The following is a 21,657-nucleotide window of genomic DNA, read 5'->3' on the forward strand; positions in this document are numbered from 1 at the left end:
TTTTAAAATACATCAGCTATTTATTTTACTGTACAATTCAAATCATAATAACTACTTTATTTAAAAAAAATTATAATTTTGCAACTTAAGTGCTTATTGCAAAAAGAAGGTAGCTTCTTTACATTTTCACTGCTTTAAAATTCTAAAGGCTGAGACGGTTTCAGGCTTTTCTATAGTTACACCCTTTCTATCGTTAAAAAACTAGCTGTAACAAATAGTTAAATGACAGGTATTGTTCATATGTATCATTATTCATTATCAGTGCATTATTCATCTTCTACTACAATGAAGAGTTTAGAGCATGTTAAAAAATTGAACAGCAAAAGTAAAAAGTGGTGTTTTTTTTTACACTTAACCAATTTAATTAACCCTTTAAGTTTTTATTACTGATTGATCAATTACTCAACTATAAATTATTTTCTAAGCAATATATTATTTACTAACCAGTAAACCACGTTCTAATTTCCTTTTATGTATCATAAAATCAACTATAAAACTATGAAATCATTTTAACACATTTTTTTTTAATTTCAAAATTTATGCAATGAATTTGATCTATAAAAACTTATGTATTATATTTTAATTCGATTTATTAAAATTTGCTCAGAAAAATTTAATAAAAATTTTTTTGAATTGAGAATTTTTTTTAATCAATTTTTTTGAAAATTACAAAAAATAATATATTAATTTCAAAGGAAATTAATTTTAATTTCTGTAAAAATAATCAAAATTAAATGTAAAATTGAGTTAGCAATTTTTGGCAAAATTCAGAATGTTAGGAATTCTCACGTGCTACTTAGCTTTGTTCTGTCACCATGACACTAGGTCAGCTGTGTTTGATTCAAATTGCACGAATTTTTCTTTATAAATGTGCTTTACAGATGAATAATGAATATTTTACAAAGAACTTATTTAAAAATAAAATCTGCCATTGTCCGAAAAATCCATATTTTAATATTTGATTTTCTAATATATAGTTATCAAATTCTAAATTTTTTGTTACAAATGCTGTATTTTAAAAATGTAATTTACATTTCATTGCCAACTCAATATTTTAACATTTAATTCTTGAATATATAGAAATCAAAATTTCAATATTTATTACAAAAGTTTCATTTTTAGACTTAAGCTTGTCCTTTATCGAAAAATCAATATTTAACAATACCGATTTTGCTATTTTTCACAAAAGTTATATAATGAAAATAAAATATGTCGCTCATTGAAAAATAAGAATTTCAATATTTGATTCGTGAATATATAGTATTAAAATTTTTAGTATTTGTTACGAAAGTGGCATTTTAAAAATGAAATCTGTTGTACTCAGAGAAATTATTTGCTAATTATTTATGCTTACTGTTACAATACAGTATTTTTAAATTTCGATATCAACAATTTTGTTGATTACGAGTGTATGATTATAAAATCTAATTTTTTTTATATTTTTTTTTATTTTTTTGTAAAATCGAACTTTATTCAGCAAGCTTATTGTGTTTTCTGCGTTATTATAAGCATTTTTTGAAAAACAACAGTTTAAAAAACTAAATAACAACTAGATGGAATATTAAAAAAATAATAAGTTAATAGGATAATAGAAATTTCTTATTAATTAAAGGAATTATTAAACGAATTAATTAAACGAAAGTATGAATTATTTTTGAAAAAAAATTTTATAAGCAACAATTTTTTTTATATATTTTGCTTAGTGTAGCTTTTTTCGTCAATAAAAGCAAACTTTTTTTGTATAATTTCAACACGATAGGGTATTTTCGTCAATTTTTCAGTTTCGTAAATTTTTCATTGCGAACTTTTTAAATTCTTAAAATTAATTATAAAATATATACATCAAAATTATTAAACTCTACACACATAATATGTTTCTTTCATTACATACGACGTACTTATTTGTAAAAAATGCTTTAATATTTAATATTAATGTACAGTAAAATCAAGTTTTATATTTTATTTTAGTACCAGATATTACAATAATAATCAAGTCAAGAATAATTAGAAAGTAATCACGAAATAATAAATATTTTGGGACATAAATATACAAAAATTCTGTTTTAGATGTTTTTATAAATGGTGTTAATCTAGCGTGAGATGTTATTATGTATCCCCATGTAAGTGCAATACGAACTCAATTAATGTTGTTTATGAATGCAAAATTGCATGTTATAAAAATATGGGTTCTCAAAATAATATACTAGATAATAAAGCATTAAATTTTAGTTCGAAATATTATTTCTTACTATTAAATTTAAATATAATAGGTAAAGTAACACACTTTTACTTTATTTCAGTAATAAGATTTCTTAAAATCATCATTGATTTATTTGTGTAATGTAGACGAAAGACATTTTAAGTAAAAAACAGATTTAAATATTTTTAAAGGTAAATATTTTCCTTTCAAAAAATGAGTTATATAAACTTAAACACGAAATTAATGTTAATAATTGATAAAATAGTTAATTCTTCTACAAAAAGAAATTGTTTTTTGAAATAGATCTTTTGAAAAAAAGTTTTAAAAAGATCAGTTCACCTTAATTAAAATATCTGTGACTGACCTATAATATACACTATAATATTTTTATTATATATATATAATAACATTATTTATAATATACATTATTAATTTATTAAATTAATTAATTAAATTTATTTTTAAAATTTAATTTAGTTCACAGGACTGAGAATTTGACAAGCATTGCAATGGTTTCACATGATTGAAAATATTAATGATTTCTTAAAACTGCAATTTCAAACGTTTGAAAATTAATTAAAATTGCAGTTTTATTTTTTGAAATATTTATTTTTTTGCAATATGAAAATATAATAACAAAATTTGTAATATTTATCTAAATACAGATACTTTATCTGCACTTTGTCCACCCTTAATACACTTCTAACTTGCTCACATAGCAGTAGAATAGCCTTTACATTTAAATTAAAGTTAAGTTTTGCCAGCTAAAAAACAAATTTAGGCTACAAATGGCTTTAATGCCATGCTCTCCAATATTATGATAAACTTTCCAATTTTTATCGATTATTATAAAATCGTAGTTTATAGCTAATTTAACCAAAATCATTATCAAATCGCTTCAGTAAAAATTTGCCGAGTTTTTTGGTATTCCCATAGAACCAGAAACACTGTAAATTTTACTATATTTTGGTAGTTTTGACCATACTTTTTTTCTAAGTGTAAAAAAATTCTCTACATAACTTAGATTATTTTGCTCAATAACAGCGTGTAAAATCAAAATCATTTTTTTTAATCCAAAAAAAATTCGATAATTTGGGATAATCCTGATAATCCTTTTGCTTAGTTAGGGATATCTGTGTTCATTAATGAAATTTAAATTATCATGATTATTTTTGTTATTTATAAAACGATTATTTTATTTTCAGCGATGAAACTTACTTAAATATTTTTTTAGTGAATTTATGAGTATTAGTAATTAATTAATTATTGTTGATGATTTAACAACTAATTTTGCATGTAAACAAATGTTATGTGTTTATTCGCATAACTGAATGCAATTATAGATTTTAGATTTTATTTGAAATGAAATTTGCATAATGCGAAATAAGTTCTAGTACAAAAAGCACAAATTATATTAAAGTCGCTTCTACACTATGAAAAATTCTGGATATAATTGCGGTGAAAAAGCTAACCCCAAAAACCATATTTACTGCAAGACTTTTCCGAACAAAAGATCTGATACACCTTAATTTTTACAGTAGTATTTAATATAAAATCACTGAATCACAGTAATTAAATAAATATCACTATAAAAATAATAGTACAAAATTTCACGGTTAAAATGAATTTTCTGGATGATGCACCCAAAGTACCGTTACTTTTTACCGCAAATTTATCCGGAATTTTTTTACAATGTACTTTAATGGAATACTCGGCTTTAAATTCATATTTACTGTTATATTTAATTTAATTTAAAGAATGAGATACACTGATTTAAATAGTTTTTGACAAAACTTTTACAGCTAATTTTTATATCAATGTACTTTGCTGTACGAAATTTCCAAAGGAAATGAAATTTAAATTGATTTCACTCCTCGATATTTGATTTCAATTAGGTAAATTTGATAAAAGAAAAAAACTAAACAAGTTTCTCATAAACAAAGCTACAGAAAATCCCGGTTTTTGACTGTGCCTTCCCATAAAATGATTTTTTTCAGGCATTCTATTGGCATTCAGGCATGATTTTTTATTATTCAGGCATGATTTTTTTCAGTCAAGTACACGCAAATTAGCTGAAATGAGTATACAGTAAACTTTTCATCTCTGTGCTGAAAGCTGTGTGATTTGCACTTTCTTCGATAGTTTAGATATACTAATAGTTTCTAATAGTTTAGATACTAGTTTAATGTAATGTCACTTGAATGTCAGAATGTAAAGTGTCATTACATTCTGACATTTGTCTGACTGACATTGACATTGTCAGAAGGCGCACACTGTGTGCCTTCTGAGATTTTTGTGTGTGTTTTTTTTGTATTTTTACAGGGAATTTTCTTTTTTTAAATATCTGTAATTTTACACGAAACTACTTATAAAGGATTTCCAGTTGATTATCGTGTATTGTATTCTAAAGGTATTGCATATTGCCAATATATTGTATGAAGTTACAAAATATCACATGATTTATTACTGAGATGACGAAGTTTGTGCTTTTTTAAAATTATTTTCTAGGTTGGGCAAGATAAAATGCAAATTATGTTATTTTTTTAGAAGCTAATGAACCAATGACTTTATTTAATTTGAACATATTCTAGGGATGATGGGAACAATAAAAAATTCCCAAAATATTTAAAGTGTGCAATACGACAAATTTTAGTGCAGTAGCGTCATCTGTGTGCATTATCATCACTGTTTTCAATTTAAATGCTCAGTTATTTGAGGATTAAGCCAAATGCAAATGCAGAAACTTTTCGTTAACCAGTACTTTAGTATTTATTGTTAAAAAGATAAGTGAAAATCATAACATCAACTGCATACTTATGACAAAATGATGTTAAATATAAATGTTATGAAAAGTGCAAACACATTAGAATTAAATTCCAACATCGGAACATTGAAACATTGTTTTGCATTAATTGTCAGGGAACTTAACAGTACAATATTGCTTTAGCGTACTACGTTAACAGTACAACAAGCATTAATATAAACTATTTTATTTTATTTACTAATTAATAAACACTAACATAGGTATTAGCAAAAAGGAAAAATTATTTTATTTGCAGGTTAATACTAGTGCAAGTATTTAATAATTAATATCTGCAAGTATAATTGAGTTATACTTAAATAAGTCACTGGTAAATTTACTTGATTATTTAGCATCAGGTTGGTAATTTTTTCTGAGCAACAAAAAGAAAGTCAACTGGTTTACCGAAAAAGTCTCTCTAAGAGGGTATGTTTCATTTTGAAGTGATGACAAAAGTATCTTTATTTATTTATTTATTTAAAGTTGTGAGGCAATTGATCATAACGCATTCCTTGTCGAGAGGGCATAAATGTACATTTTGTAATAACAAAAAACTGTTTTTACGTAAAAAGAGGTAGACATTGTACTTAATCAAAGTGAATAATTTCCATTAGTAGCAACTACATAAAGTTTTTAAAAAAATCACAATAGAATTATGTAAGACCAATATAATGAAATTTATACTAATAATCTATCACAATTGATACGAACATCTTCATTTTGCAAACTAAATTTCATGAACGAAGTTACCGAAGTTGTGGAACTAAGTTACCACACTTATCTTTTAAAAAAAGAAGTCTCCAAAATGGGAACAATTTCCTTTTTTTAAGATATGGAGGAAACCATGTTAATTTTTTAAAACTAAATGTGGTAGCTAAGAGTAGAAATTATTCACTCTATTTAAACACAAATGTCTTTAACTGTTTTTTTTTATACCTGAACAGTTTTCGTTCAGTAACAAAATGATGCATTTATGCCCTTCGACAAAGGTGTATATTTAAAGAAAAAAATTTCCTTATTTTTGTAAGGAATATTTTCCATAACTTTAAAATGAGGCCGCCTGTACTCTCTTGAACAGAAATTTTTGGTATACCTAATATTTTCACTTCAACTAAATGTAAGTGTTTTTCTTCCAATTTCTTAAACCCTTACGCAAAAATATTATAAATGAATTATTTCATGTTATTTTGAATTAAATGTGTTGTTTTTTTAAAATTAGTTTTCTACTTCATTTTTCATATGTTTTCATTTTATTTGTCATGAAATTTTAGAAAATGGTTTTAGGTTTTTTTGTTATACAAAAAATTTTATTTATACAAATCACTTGCTTACCCAAAATAAAATCAAGCAGTTAATTTACAATATTTTTGTAAAAGTGTTTCCCAGTTAAGAGAAATGCTTAAAGTTTATTTTGATTTAATTTAAAAAGCAGGGCTGATTGTGCTCCGGAAAAAATCCGAATTTCCGGAATTTTCGCTAACATCCGGAAGTTTCCGGAGATCGAAGGTCCAGATGTTTCAAAAAATCATTGAACACAGAAGTTTCTAGAAATCAAATTTTCAAAGGTGGATCTTAAAATCACAATTTATTTTATTTGTTTGTAAGGGAGAGCCAATGAGATACTTTATTTTATCAGTAAATAGTTGTTATAATCATAAACTCAAGAAAGAAAGACATGTTTGTGAATTTTAATTACTTCTCCAGATCATCATTGGTATGTGTAAATGGTATAGGTATGTGTAAAATTTTAAATATATTTTAAGAAAACTAAGAAATATTGAGAAAAAGGAAAAAAAAAGCTTGTTTAAATTTTTTTCTAATTTTTTAATATAAACTGTTTTTTTTTTTTTTTTTTTTTTTTTTTNTTTTTTTCTTCTTTTTTTTTTTTTTTACTTAAGAAATTTTCCGAAATTTTGACTTGGACTCACAATCACCTTTGAAAAAGTTTTTGTCACACACAGACAATTTATTGATCTTTTGAAAAGGAATTTTGTTTGAAAAGCATGTTCATGAATATTTGAAAGGTATGGTATAAAGTTTGATTATTTGTTTATTTAGTTTTATTTATAATAAATTTTTATGCCTACATCTTTTATGCTATTTTTTTTACAGTAAATAACCTAAAACAGTTAATATTTTTTGAAGAAATCGGTCACAAAAGCAAATTGAATTGTCGCACTTTCCTGTAAGCATTCAGAAACCTGCAATTGAAGGCATTAGAGAGATTTTAATTACCGGAAGTGAAGATTTTAAAAATCTGTAATCTCACAAATGAAACCTCATATAAGGTTGAAAAAAATAAAAGTTTACATCTTAACATGTTATTGTCTTTTTTTTAAATTTGTTTTTTAGATTCGCTTAATAATTTCCTTTCATAATCGCCATACGCTTTGATCTAATTGCTTGATAAATTTATTTAGAAAAACGTATATAATCATTGAAATTGGTTTGATTTCACTAAGTAAGTAGAAATATTCTTACTCCATTTGTTTTAATCTTTTGAAATGTCTAAAATAGTTACTTAGCTTTATTTCTGTTGCAAGTGCCACATTTAGTTTCACAAGAATTCTCTAAGTCATGAAAAGAATGTAAAAAGGTCTAAATGGAATTTAATAACTGAATACAATACTAGGTCCTTAAGATAAAATGTTAAATTTTTGTATGGAGAATTGAGAACAACAAAATTTAAAAATTCAAGGTTAAAGTAGCGCCTGAATTGTTGATACTTTGTATAGTAGATTCAGGTGTGTTTTACTGTCAAGGGTTCTCCCGTTCTTGAACATACGGGAGCTGTTTCACGAACAAGTGATAATAATTATAATGCATGAAGAGTTGTATTTATATAAAATTTAGATTTTATTTGATCATTTTGCTTTTCTTAAATATTTGATTAAATTTTAATTTTTCATTGCGAAGTTTAATGTAATAAGTAATAAAACATAATGAAATAACTCATTGTAATGTGAAATGAATAGTTAAAATTGGTACCTAAAGTGTTCCGTAATCATAGCCCTCAATGCACATTTTTAGATTCTTAGAATCCATTTTATAAACGATGCCAAACAGTAAGTTAGGAGTCGTAAATTTTACTTCAGTGGTCATAAAAACAAAACCACTATCAAAATATGATATATCACTATTGAGGAAAGAATGACTAAAAATATCAAAAGCAGTCAAATTTTGATGATGCTTGTAAGTATTAAGAATAACCTCTTTCAATCTCTGTTTTTTAAAGCAACGATATAGTTGTTTCACATGAATTATTTGTAAATGATTCATCAGTTTTTGACAACATTTCTGTATTTTTTTTTTCTTGCTTATCGTACATATTCGATCCCCATTGGATGTAATCTTTTATTTTGACGAGAATTCTACGCTTCTTCATTAAGAGTAGTGATTACGAAACACCCTGTGTAAAAGTTTAAAATTAATTGCATATTCAGGAATAAAAGTATAGTTGTTTGCGTTCTTAATAAAAACTGTTTTTATTCATAGAAATTATAAATAATGATTTCTTATTCAATGCAGGATATTAAAATCTGAAATTAACAATTCGAATATGGTTAGAGTTTTCTAAAAAAAATTAGCATAACCTGTCAAATGTTAAAACTGAGAAAGTGATTTTTTTGACAACTGTAAATGAATTAAAGTAAATTTTCGCCGAGAGTGTAAGTTGCACTTATTTAAACAGAAAAAATTATAAAAAAGCATCCATATTAAAAATAGTTCTGCTTTATAAAAGAAATCAATGATACATTTCTTTTAAGACTTTAAAGGCACGTGTAATATTTTCATCTACTAACACATTTTCAAAGCTATTATAATTTTTTAAAACTTATTTGCACTATAAAGTAAGATTAGATGTTTTGTACTTTAATTTAGTTCGAAAATTATTTGCACCATTTTGTTCAAGAGTTCCACAGAAATGCTGAACAAAATTCTGATCTAACTTCTTTTTTTTTTTCTTAGAAAAATATTTATCAGCTAAATAATTTTCAGAGAACATAAATCATGTTGCTTAAATAAATAGCATCTTTTATAAATAAAATTTTTTTAAATGTCAAATCTTCAAATTGCAAAAAAAATTCTGATCAAATTAAAAAAAGTACGGAAAAAGTACCGGCATTCAGGATGCTTAAAATGGAGCGTAGCTTTCTGTACTTTGCAGCATAAATGTACTTTGTAGCGTAAAATTCATTTTTACCGGAGCATGTAATGGAACAAAAAATTTTATGTAGTCTAATATTTTTAGTAGTAATTACTTTAAAGTCACAGGTCCACTCTAATTAAATGAATATTATTGTAAAAATTGGAGTTGAACTTATGTCATACGGTAAAAATAGATTTTAAGGTAAACTGGATTTTATGGATGATGCACCCAAAGTACCGATACTTTATACCATCATATATAATTTGATCCGGAATTTTTTACAGTGCAAAAGTTGAACCCCTGTTTAAAATTGCACTGAAATCTCCCTGTTGCACATTAGTTTATCTCTGAAATGACAATTTAAAAATACCTGTTTATTGATACAGAGAAGCCTACCTCTTAAACTTTAGAAAAGGCTAGGAGTAACACTCAGAACTAATATTAGATATAGGGATAGAATTTATAATTTTACCATAAAATGAACTGTATGAGTTAATATTTCACACTCTTTACGCGTGGAACAAATGGTTGCAAAATTATGACTCAAATAAAAAAAATTTTATACTTGAAAATTAAAAAAATTCTCAGAAATATTTATTTATGGATACCTTACACATTTTTTAATATTCCTAGAACTATAGAATTTGGTACATTTGCTACTGAAATGTGAATCATGTCTCTAAAATATGGTGAAAACAATACGTTTTTATAAGCAAACAAAAGTTATGTTATGTTACGTAAAGTTATGTTATGTTCTCGGACAATTAAAATCGTTTTTGAAACATAAACGCAAAGTTCAGTGTTCTGTAACTAATTAGGTATTCGGAGAGCACATTAGTACTTTGTGTGAAATCCGGTACAAATTAAAGTATTAAATACGGTTCATTTCGGTTGCATTATCTGTAAAATCCACTTTTACAGTAAAATATTGCACCACAATTTTTACAATAATACTTATCTAATTATTGTAATTCATCATTAATTTTATGGTAATTATTACTGTAAGAAGTATAGTATATTAGATTTTTTGTTACATAACATATTCCGGAGAAATTGGATTATACGGAAAAAACTACCGGCACCCTAACTGCCTATACTTTTTAACGTTGTTTGAACCGGAATATTGTACAGTGCAGTATTTGATTATTTTACTTAGTCTAATCACATGGAATGAATGATTGTTACATAATTTGCCTGATAATTCTATGTGACATTTTGAAGGATATCCTTAAAAATGAATCCTCTTTTAGTGCAAATAAATATTACATAAAAAGAAATTTTATTCAATCCTTTTAAATAAAAGTGAGCCTACCTTTATTTACGCTACACTCATTTATGTACACTAAAAAGTATGGTCAAAACTACCAGAATATGGTAAAATTTACTGTAGACGAATGTATTCTATACGAGCATGGAAAAGCACGCTATTTTCTAACGAGGCACTTGGTAACGATTTTGGTAAAATTACTATAAAATATGGCTCTATAATACTGCTAGATAAAATTATGTAAATGAAGTAATGTATTATAATTTTATCTAGGTACTGAGCATGGTATAAAAACCATTTATTCGATTAAATCTACTCTTAAGTTTTGTAATATAATTAAACGTTACAATATGTACGGAAAAATTACAGAAAATGCTTGATTTAGATACCGTTTACTTTACTTTTATTCTAGCAGAATTATTATTATTAATAATTTTTTTTGCTATACCAGATTGTCATTATCATACAGCTACGATAGTTTTATCAGAATAATAAATTATTATTTTCCTGCATAATCCCTTAAAAATTCCTAAAGCATTGGTAGTATCGGTTCAAGTTTATTTCCTTCAATTCAGCTTAAAAATATACATAAAAAACAATACCTCATTTGCCTGTTTATCAATAGTTTAGTTTCTCCCTTACCCCAGAATAGGAACAATAGGTATTTTTCTCCATATATTCAAGCAAAAATTTTGTGAAAAACCCTTCAGTTATTGAAAATAAAATGGGTACCATATTTGAAATCAGCTCTCTAAACATTATTAAAAGCAATCAGTAATTGTTGTTTATTTATACCTCGACCCGCCCTATTCAGGGCACACGAGAGTAGAACAAACATTCTACTGACAAAACATACATAAAACACATAAAACACAAAAAATTACATTAGCAACAATCAGTAAAGTAAAATTTTTTTCATGAAACTTTATTTTCGCAGACTTTTGTAATTAAGCTGATTATCTGATATTAGCAAAACAGTAAACGTACCGTAATTTAGACTTTCGACTATATTCCATTAACAGAATTCTTAATGCACAAAACTAATTGTTTCTTATGTATACAAAGGGATGTTTAAGCTTAGGATCGTGTATTAAATAGGATCGCTTATTAATTTTTATTTTTTCTTGAACATTCCAGTTTATTAAAAAAAATTCAGTTTTCAGTTTCTGTGAATTTACTAAATGTGTGGTAATAAGAACTATAATTTTGGAAACCAGAATTTCCAGTAAAACATTATTACCATATGAGCGGAAAAATTATAGATTTTTTTTTCTTAACTTGAAATATCATTACCATGCAATACTGTAATTTTACCAGAATTTTTTACTTCTTCGAGTAGCAAGGATATGGATTCATTTTTGTAATATTTATTTTAAATATATTTGATATATTGTTTTGATATTCGCTTAAAATGCTGCTGGGGCTCGGTAATTAAGGCATTTTACCTACACTGTCAGACATAGAGATTCGATCCCCAATCACTGATCAAGTCCATCCAGCTTCAAATCAATGGGTAACAGCCTGAATGGGAAGTAAAGGCGGTCGGTGTGCAATGATGTCCACATTGTTACCATCCATGTCGTCTGTTACGATATTGGGGAATCTTAACCCCCATGACTACCCTGGCCTACAACAGATTGTTGCAGAAATGTTTATATTTAAAATGATGCATTTAATTTTAAATACGTATTAATCATTTAAAAAAATATATTTGTATGATGGCTCCCTTGTCTTCGGGATTCGGTTCAAATTACAAGATCGGTTACGGAGTTGAACATTAGTAAACGTAAACCTAAAATTGGATCGGCTGTTCAACGAAGGTTATAAAATATTTGTATGAGGAGAATAGAGTAAAAGTTTGCTTGACATAAATCTTGTTAATAAACAAGTGAACTAAATGTATGATAAAATAAGTAAACATAAAAATAAAAAGATTTCAACCCCGTTTCAAAATAGTACTTTTTTTCCTTGTGTTATGCAAGAAACATTTAGAAAGCGTGTTGTTTTGTACACGCTTAAGGAAAAACTGATATCTTATTTATCATATTCTTCATTTTTTTTTATAGAAGAACAACACTTTTAAAATAAAAGATATATTTATCTGTTTTTTCCCTAAAGGAAAAAAACATTGTACACTTAATGAATTTCGTCTAAGCACCCCATAGTTCTTTACTTTATATTATTATAACTTTCTTACAAACTAAGATTTAAAAAATACAGCAAAAGAAAAATACAAAAAACTTTTACTTTTTTTGAATAATTTGGAAAAAAAATTTTTTTCAAGCTATAAAAAATGTTAGAAAAGGAGAAAAAGTTAATAGAATTTTTTGTAAATGAAATAATGTAAAAATACGAAAAGAGTAACAACACCGGAGCACTGAATAAATTTGGAACTAATAAACGGATTTTTACGAACTAGGTTTCAAACTTAATAGTTCACATGGATGACCTTAAATATTCTAATTAAATAGTGTAAATTATATTTTAAGTCATGAAGTCATGCACAAAAATGTACTTTCCTAAATAAATATAACCATTTTTTCAAAGGATTTGAATTTTTGATCCTCAAATAAGGAAGGGATTGCCACAATCTAGAAGATATGGTCCCAATAATTTGATCGGAAGAATGGTTGAAAATTTGAACCCCTAAATGTTAATTGTACTTTTTTCGTATTTCGCAATACCTCGAGAATTTCGAAAGCGTATTGAAAAATTGTTACACACAATTTGAATATCCATTTATCCGAAGATAAATCCATGCAAGAAAATAATGTTTATTATTTCTTTATCATTTAACTTAATAATAGTCCAAACATTCTAAATTGTAAGTTATACAATTTTTTACATAATTTCTAAGAATGTAATTTTTTATGGCAAGATACAAAATTTGAGCAAAATTGGTCGAATTATTCCTGACAGTTCGAATTTTAAAAAAGTCTGATATTTAAAATTTTATGTCTCAGGCGAAGTATAAAATTCGACCGATTTTGTTCCACTCGATTCAGCGCATAAAATACATGTAAAGCAATGTCTCCACTCTCCAAGATAGCATCATCAGTCGTGCAAATACACTGCGAAAAAATTATGGTAAAACTAGCAGAATATGGTAAAACTTACTGAGTTTCTGGCTCTATGGGAACACAAAAAAAATTAAATGGTTTCTCCAGAAGCTCTTTGGTTATGATTTTGGTGAAATTAACCTTGGCCAGGAAATTAACAATAAAATATACTTTTATAATATGTGAAAAAATTTGTTAAGTTCGATGGAATCTGGTAATTTTGTCGTGATACCTTAGACTAGTGTTCCCCAACCTTTTTATCACCGCGGACCTGTCAACGTTTAATAATTTTACCGCAGCCTGCTGGGGCGGGGGNATTTTAGTTTAATTGTATTTAAACATGCCATCAAAATAAAATACAGTTGCACCAAAATATAAATATAAAGTGATTTAACATTTTAACTTACTAGAACCTTAAAACAATTAGAGCCCTGAGCTTGTTTCCTTGCAATGAGACGGTTCCATCTGGGGGTAATCGGAGACAATGATACATTACAAACATTAAAAAATTTATGTCACTACCTGCGGGGGAAACTTTTTTTAAATAAATAAAATTTTAATGGAACACAAATATTTATAATTTGGGGTTTAAACCTAGGAATTTAAATTCCGTTTCAATGGAATGGGCGGCCCGGTACCATTTGATCAACGGATCGGTACCGGTCCGCGGACCGGGGGTTGGGGAACACTGCCTTAGAGTATGGTCTAAAAACTATTTATTCGGTTAAATCTACTTTTCAGTTTTGTAATTTAATTGAATATGTCGTAATAAAAAATTTTGTTTTAAAAACCAGAATTTCTAGTATACCGTTCCATATGAACTAAAAAATTATCCCACATGATTGTTTTAAATATCGTGTATTTTAGTTTTTTGTCTAGCAGAATTATGTTTTTTTTTCTTTACCAGAAGTGCCATTATTATTCAATTAATGTAATTTAATTAGAATCTTTTTCTTCGTGTAAATATAAATACAAAACTATACTTTTCATACTTATACGCTTAATAATTCTTAAACTACAGATTCTATCGATTCAAGTTTGATGACATCATTCAATTGAGCGTAAGAATATACGTCAGAAACAATACCTCACTAGCCTGTTAAACAATAGTTTAATTTCTCCCCTACCCCAAAATAGTAACAATAGGTATTTATCTCCATATATTGTGAAGTGCCCTTCAATGATTGAAAAAAATGGGTACCATATTTGAAATCAGCTCACAAAAAAATATAAAAAGCCGTCTGTAATGTAAATTTTTTTTTATGAAACACTATTTTTACAGGCTTTCGTAATTAAGCTGATAATCTAGTATTAGCAGAGCAGTAAATATACTGTAATTTAGACTTTCGACTAGATTCCATTAACAGAATTCTTAATGCAGAACTCTAATTTTTTTATACTGTATACAAAGGGATATTTGTACTTAGTATTAATAACATTTATTTTATCTAGAATGTTCCACTTTTAAAAGAAAAAAATGAAGGAAAAGAAAAAACACAGTTTAAATTCAGAATCAAAATAGAAAATTTTTAAATGACTCGTAAAATGAGAGTGTTGTGCAACATGGTAAAAAAAAACATTTGAAACTGGAATTAAAATTTAAAGTTGAGATAGTATAAAAAAATACGGATTATAAGAACCAATAACTAAATTTTGATTTTGTAATCCACATTTATAAAATATTAAGTTTTAAATTAAAATGATTATTGTGTAGCTTTTTTTAAAAAAAAAGTTTCGGGGATATTTAATTAAAAATTTTTTAACTTTTTCAAGTTGAAAATTAAAGTTTGTATTTTAGAAAGGATATTTTTAGACTTGTTTAATTTTTATTCTAATGTCAAATGTGTTTACAAAATGTTGCACGCCACGAATCATGTCAACTGTACTTTTTCACACTAAATTTTCCATTGAACTATATTTTTTAAATAAAATCAAATTATTAAATAAAAATTATCTTAACAATTCTTTTATACAACAACAATTTCATTAAAAATTGGAGTAAAATAGAAAAATTTTGACGTTTCGTCAGTCTTACTGATTTTCAATCTTAGTTAGACCTCCTAATTATATTGCTGTGATCGCATTTTAAAATATTTTATTTCCTTTCTAAGAGTGCTTTTGATGAGATCTTGAGATCTGACTAATGTTTACTTAAAAAAAGTTTCAATAAATACTTCATTAAAGGTTTCTAAAATCAAGGAACAAACGAAATATTTTATATTGTAATAAAAATGCTAATTAAATTATAGAAACGTTAAGGTATTAAAGGATGTATGTTAATAAAGTTAATTTAATTTATTTCAACACAATTTATTAATCTGAAACTTTAAAATATTATGGCAGACACAAGTTCTCAATACATAAAAAATTACATTAGGTACTTATCATGTACTAAGTCTCATTTTTTTTCAATTATAATCACTATTAAATAAGCATTTTTGCTATGAGCAGATATTTACAGTTGTTTAAATATTAAAGACAAATCATTTTCCATTCCTGATTATGTTTCAGTAACTTATATTGTTGATTAAAAATATAGTTTATTACTTTAAAAAGCATTCAAGTTAAGTTTACGGTTTAATTATTTCAAATCAAGTTTTACAATTTCCTTTATTTAATTCAGAAAGACAATCAATTTTCTTAAAAAAAATTCGAATAAAAAAATCAGCTTTTGAAATGTAACATTTTTTTTAACTTCACATCAAAACATTTTCTTCTAATAATATAATCTATTTAAATTATGATATATATCTCATCGTTTAGTGCACAAATTTTATTTTTCAGCATTAATACATTCAGGTAAAAAAAACGCTGCAAAAGTTGTATAAATTTAAATTGCGTAGAAAAATTAAAATTGTAGATTAATGACTCTTTACGTATAATATATTTTTATTAAATTAGATTATCTTTTCTTTTAAATATACCAAGTTACATAAAAAGTCTTTGAAAACTTAATATTTTTTAAAATTTATGAATCATCTCACCAAAAAAATAAACTTATTGTTTTTACTAATATAAATTACACGGTTAATTTATTTTTGAAATTTTTGACACATATTTTACTTGTCTTTTATTTCATGTTCAGACTTTAACTTTTTTATTTGTCTTTTACAAGTTTTTTTCAGATCTTTAGTTTACATACTTTCGATTTAATCACTCTTTAAACATTTTTTAAATTTATAATATAGAATTTATTATTATTCTAAGAATTAAAAAAATCAATAAAATAACTTAGGTTCTAATATCTTACCTGGAACTTGCAAATCTGAAGAATTATTGTTCATAAGTCTTTGACAGACCTGTTCTGAGCCTGTTTGAGGATAGTTTACAGTTTCGGAGGTCACAGGTGTATTGGGTGCACCATTTGGAGAAATTGAACCAGTTGCACTACTTGCTGGACTCAACGGTGATTGCTTCATGTAAGAAGGATCTACCGCGACAGATGCATTCATCATAGTAGTCCATTCTCCCGCAACGGAATTCAACTGGTCAGGCATATTCCCACCGTAGGCTATCGCTGGTGGAACCGTTGTAGCTACTCCACCAAAATCGGTCGTCACCGCCGCCGATGGAGATGTCGGCCCAAGTACGGCGGAACTAGAAACAGCGCAGCTGGCCATGTAATGACCGTTTGGCATTCCACCGATTGACGTACAATTGTTTGTTAAACTGTAATTATAATGTTGCTGAGTTTGAGCTATAGATTGTGCCATCATTTGATCTGTGGATGCTAAGTATGATTGCAGGCCTGATATGTTAGCACCTGTACTACCTGCCATGTTAGAACTTGTTTGATTAATAGAGTCATAACCAATCATAGTGCCAGAAGAGTTCTGATAATAATAAGGGTGAAATGGGACAGCACATTTCCTCCGAACAGGCTGACGAGCATTCATTTTACCCAAAAACTCACTAGATTCATTTGGGTATTGCAACAGGTTAGCCAAAGTAGTTGATTGCAAAGGTCCACATGTCATATTTGGCTGGTTCATCATGTCATATCCTATGACAGATGAAGTGTTGACACCAGGGTAACACATAGGGAATCTCTGCAAATCAGTAAGTTGACACCTACGTTTAAAACCTCTAGGTCTCCTTTTGGATGATCCATCTTGAAATACAGTAACACTGGCTGGGTCGACAGTCCAGTAATGTCCTTTTCCTGGCCTTCCAACACCTTTAGGAAGCTTAATGAAACAGTCATTAAGTGATAAATTATGACGCACCGAGTTTTTCCAACCTTTGTATTCTCCACGAAAAAATTCAAATCGCGATTGTAAATACTCGTAAATTTCATTTAATGTCAAGCGCATTGTCGGTGAGCTTTGAATGGCCATCACTATTAAAGCGATGTATGAAAACGGTGGTTTTTCTTGTTTACGCATGCCAGCACCTGATTTCTTTGGAGAGCTGCAGTCATCGTTTTTACTCAGAGTTCTGTCCAAACTGTCATCTTCTGCTTTGTCAGGAGAGGCCACAAGTCTTTCATTATCTTCTGAACACACCTCTTCTTTAACAGCAAACGTTTGCATGGGATTGTCATTTCTTGGGTTTGATTGTCCAACGGTGATTTCAGAACTCGCTTCGTAAGCGTCTCTCTTATATTCGGGTGATATTCCTGGTTTTAAACCATCTCTGTACCTTTTTTCTACCGTTTCAGCTTGATATGAAGGATTTGTATACATGTCCGAAGCATAGTCGAATTGTCCAGGCTTAAAGCACTGATCTGAGGGTCTCTGGAAAACATTGCTAAACATCCTATATAAGTTATTCCTGTCATTACCTGGAGTTGTTATTTCCGCACAGGAAGGTAACTTGTTATTGTTATCCATTCCAGTTAAACAATCTTGCAGCCTGTAGCTAGATTGATTCACTCTATCAGTATAGTCAACTTCTTTATTTTTCAAAACAGAATTTGCATATTTAACATGCAATTCATCCAAGGTCATTATTGCGATAATATTTAAAAAACGAAACAAAAAAAATGGAACTGATCCTATGCGCTAACTACTTCATTAAAAAAAGTTCTTAATAGATTTGTATAAGGAATCAAAGTTCACGAACCAGCAAGATGAAAGCTTTAAAAAAGAATAAAGCGATGCAATTAATAATTCCACAGAAGCAATAGTTTAACATCCAGTAGCCGTTCGTAATCAATCAAATATTAAATCCTTTTAACGCTTCATCGCAAGTGAATATTATCCGTTAAAAATGAGCGCATGGGTATCAACGTGAGTTAACCACGCAGTGCAACAGGCATGAGGTGATTCTTTGAAAAGGACTGGATACGCGAGATTTAGAGTATCTGTTGTCCGTTGCTTTTTTTATTCTACTTTCTTCCCTTCCTTTTTTTTCTTTCGCTCTCTCTTTCTCTCTCTCTGTGTCGGAGTTCCAAAGTTCTCTTCATCCCCCGTATTCATACTATCTTCTCCTTAAATCACACTTTCTGTCACTCCTTGATGGCGAAACGGTAAACGGTCTCCTCTTATTTGGTTGGCCTGCAATTTTTTAGGGTTATAATCGTTTCCTGATTTATGAACTTAAACGTTAAACAAACCGTACTTAATTGATTTAAGTGCTAATTCCAATTTTTTTGTTCTTCTAACTTCACTTATGTTTTGGAAACTTAGGTAATAAAAATATGAGTTGTTAAAAACTGCATTTATTTTCAAGTTTTCCCTGTTTTAATCCCAAATGCTAAATGGAAAATTTTTTTTTATTTACTGTGAATTCAGTAATTGTGTAATAAATTATACTTAAAATCGTTACATAATTCCAAATAATTTCTAATAAACGTATTTTGAATTTTAATTAAGATATTTATAAATTAAGTTTTGCTTAATACTTAGTTAAATGGAATGGCTTGACAGCCTGAAAACAAATTGTTATGATAGATTCAATTACAAATTAGCATGTCTTGCATGCAAATATGCACGAAAGAATGTGCATGCGAACAAACTGGTAAAACAGATAATGCATGCAAGATAAACTTTAAAAAAAAATGAAATGAAGATTTTCAGCTGACATTTCTTTAATACATAGTTCAGCAGACATTTCTTTCTTTAATATTCGGTCCAGAGTTATTTGATTTTAAATTTTTTCTTGAATTGGGATTTTCGATTGTTTATTTATATTATTATTTATTTATTTAGTGCAAATTTCATCCAAGTAAATAAAAAAATTCAAACTTATGGATTTTTTAAGGGCATTGTTAAAGTTATAACAACTATTTTATAAGTACAAGAACCTTTTTTATGAATGTCGGTTTTAAAAAATTGTCTTGGGGAGAAAAACGAGTCTGAAATTCTAAAACACAATGCAAACAGTCCATACTACCGATGGTCTCTAGTTGTTCTGCTTTGGAATAAAAAACTTGAGTTTAATTTTAAAGATAGGGAATTGTATTCTTCTGTTCTTATTTCTCCAATTATGCAAAATAAGTCAGGTTTTAGTATACCATTTTGTAGAAAATCCTTCATGCAATTAGAAATTAAGTTTCTTTTTGTTTTCAAAACATTTTAAATATTTTAAAATTCATTTAATTGTTTGAGAAAATGGTTGTGATTTTTTAGTCTTTTTACCATTGACAAACTTGAAAATTTAACTTTTTTTATTTTGAAGCCTAAACACCAAATACTTTTTTCTAAACCGTATACATTTATGTACAAAGTGTCAGTAAAACATTGACTGTAACCTATTTTTTTAAACAAAAGGAAAATTGTACCTAAAATTTTTTTTAAATATAAGAAATTTTAATTTTTTTAAATGTAAATTTTTTTAAACAAAACTTAATATTTTATTTATTTATTTTTATTCTTTTAAGTATGATTCTTAATATTTGGTAACAAATACGGTTTAGGACAAATATATCTTAGAAAATCTTGCAGGAAATTTGAATCGATAAATTTTAGCACTACACACATGATGAGTTAGCTGAAAATGTGAAGTTCAAAGTGAATTTTTATCAGAAATGTGAATTTTTGTTAATGATTGATAATGCCATTTACCATCTATTTTGCAACAAGATGGAATGAGTTTATTAATTTGTTTCCAAGAATTACGCCAGTTTCAGAGATTCACTCTACATAAAACAATGGAATAAACAAAATAGTCTCAGTATTTATTTATTTTTACTTAAGCGAAGTAATACGATAAAATATATTTAAAATTTGCATTATAATAAAACTTTTTAAAAAAGAACGAAAAAAAACCTTCTCAAATGCAATTACTCAGTTATCTGTCTATTTATGTTATCTATCTCAGTTATCTATCTAATAATCTATTTATGTTATCGATGGTATCATTAAAAAATTAAACGCTTTACCTCATTTATCAAACCATATCTCGCATGAGAAAACCTTATTTTGTAGTTAATTTTTACCAGAATAATTATCATAATTATGGAAAAAAAATTACAGAGTTTCTTGGTGTTCCACGGAAACCTAATTTAAAACCAGAATTTTGCATTATCAATAAAGAAAAACAAGCTGATTTTAAATCTATATAAATAAAGCAGAATGTTTATATGTATGTATGCGTGGATGTTTATGTATGTACCTTATAAAAATCTGCAATTCTGATTCTGAACCAATATATATATATACATACATAATATATATATATACAAGAAAACACGAAGAAAGTTAAGAAAAACAATAAGTTTCATTTAATGCGCTTAAGCTGCAAGTAAACAGAACTTATTAGATATGTTCAAAATGAAGAATAAAACAAAGAAAAATAATAGACATATGGAGAGAAAAAAAAGGGGGGGGAATAATAAGTAAAAAAATAACAAACAACAGTTTAAAAAAAAGAAAAAAAAAAGGATGAAATTTTATTTACAAAACAGGAAAAAAAAACAGAAAAAGAAAGATATAATCTTTTCTTCAGCCCACACGATTATATCCACAATACAGAGTGCTTTCTGATATTGTATCAATAAAGCCGAAGCAAAATATATTAATACAATAGTGTGAGGTGCACTAAAAAATTTTTTTTATAAAAATAACAACAAATAAAATTGATCACAAAACGTAAAAATAAGTAACATGTAAAAACAAAAGATAAAATAAAATAAAAAGAAAAAACATTAAAAAGGGGACTATAAAGCGAGTAGCAAAATCAGATCAACTTACATGGACAGACATATATATATATATAGGCCTTCCAACACCTTTAGGA

The 21,657-nt window shown here is 27.1% G+C and overlaps 1 protein-coding gene and 1 long non-coding RNA gene across 4 annotated transcripts in view; one reads left to right on the forward strand and one right to left on the reverse strand.

Moving 5' to 3' along the window:
* LOC107456534 (forkhead box protein C1) overlaps positions 1–19,046 on the reverse strand; it is a 32,834-nt gene extending 13,788 nt beyond the window's left edge. The window contains exon 1 of the mRNA XM_016074416.3: positions 16,727–19,046. Coding sequence (XP_015929902.1) covers positions 16,727–18,425 — 1,699 coding nt within the window. The 5' untranslated portion in view covers positions 18,426–19,046. The remainder of the gene's footprint in view (positions 1–16,726) is intronic.
* Positions 1–21,657, forward strand: part of LOC107456535 (uncharacterized) — a 36,583-nt gene that overhangs the window by 918 nt on the left and 14,008 nt on the right. The window lies entirely within an intron of this gene.

The sequence above is a fragment of the Parasteatoda tepidariorum genome, chromosome 4 (genome assembly GCF_043381705.1).
Source record: "Parasteatoda tepidariorum isolate YZ-2023 chromosome 4, CAS_Ptep_4.0, whole genome shotgun sequence".
Taxonomy (NCBI): Eukaryota; Metazoa; Arthropoda; class Arachnida; order Araneae; family Theridiidae; genus Parasteatoda; species Parasteatoda tepidariorum.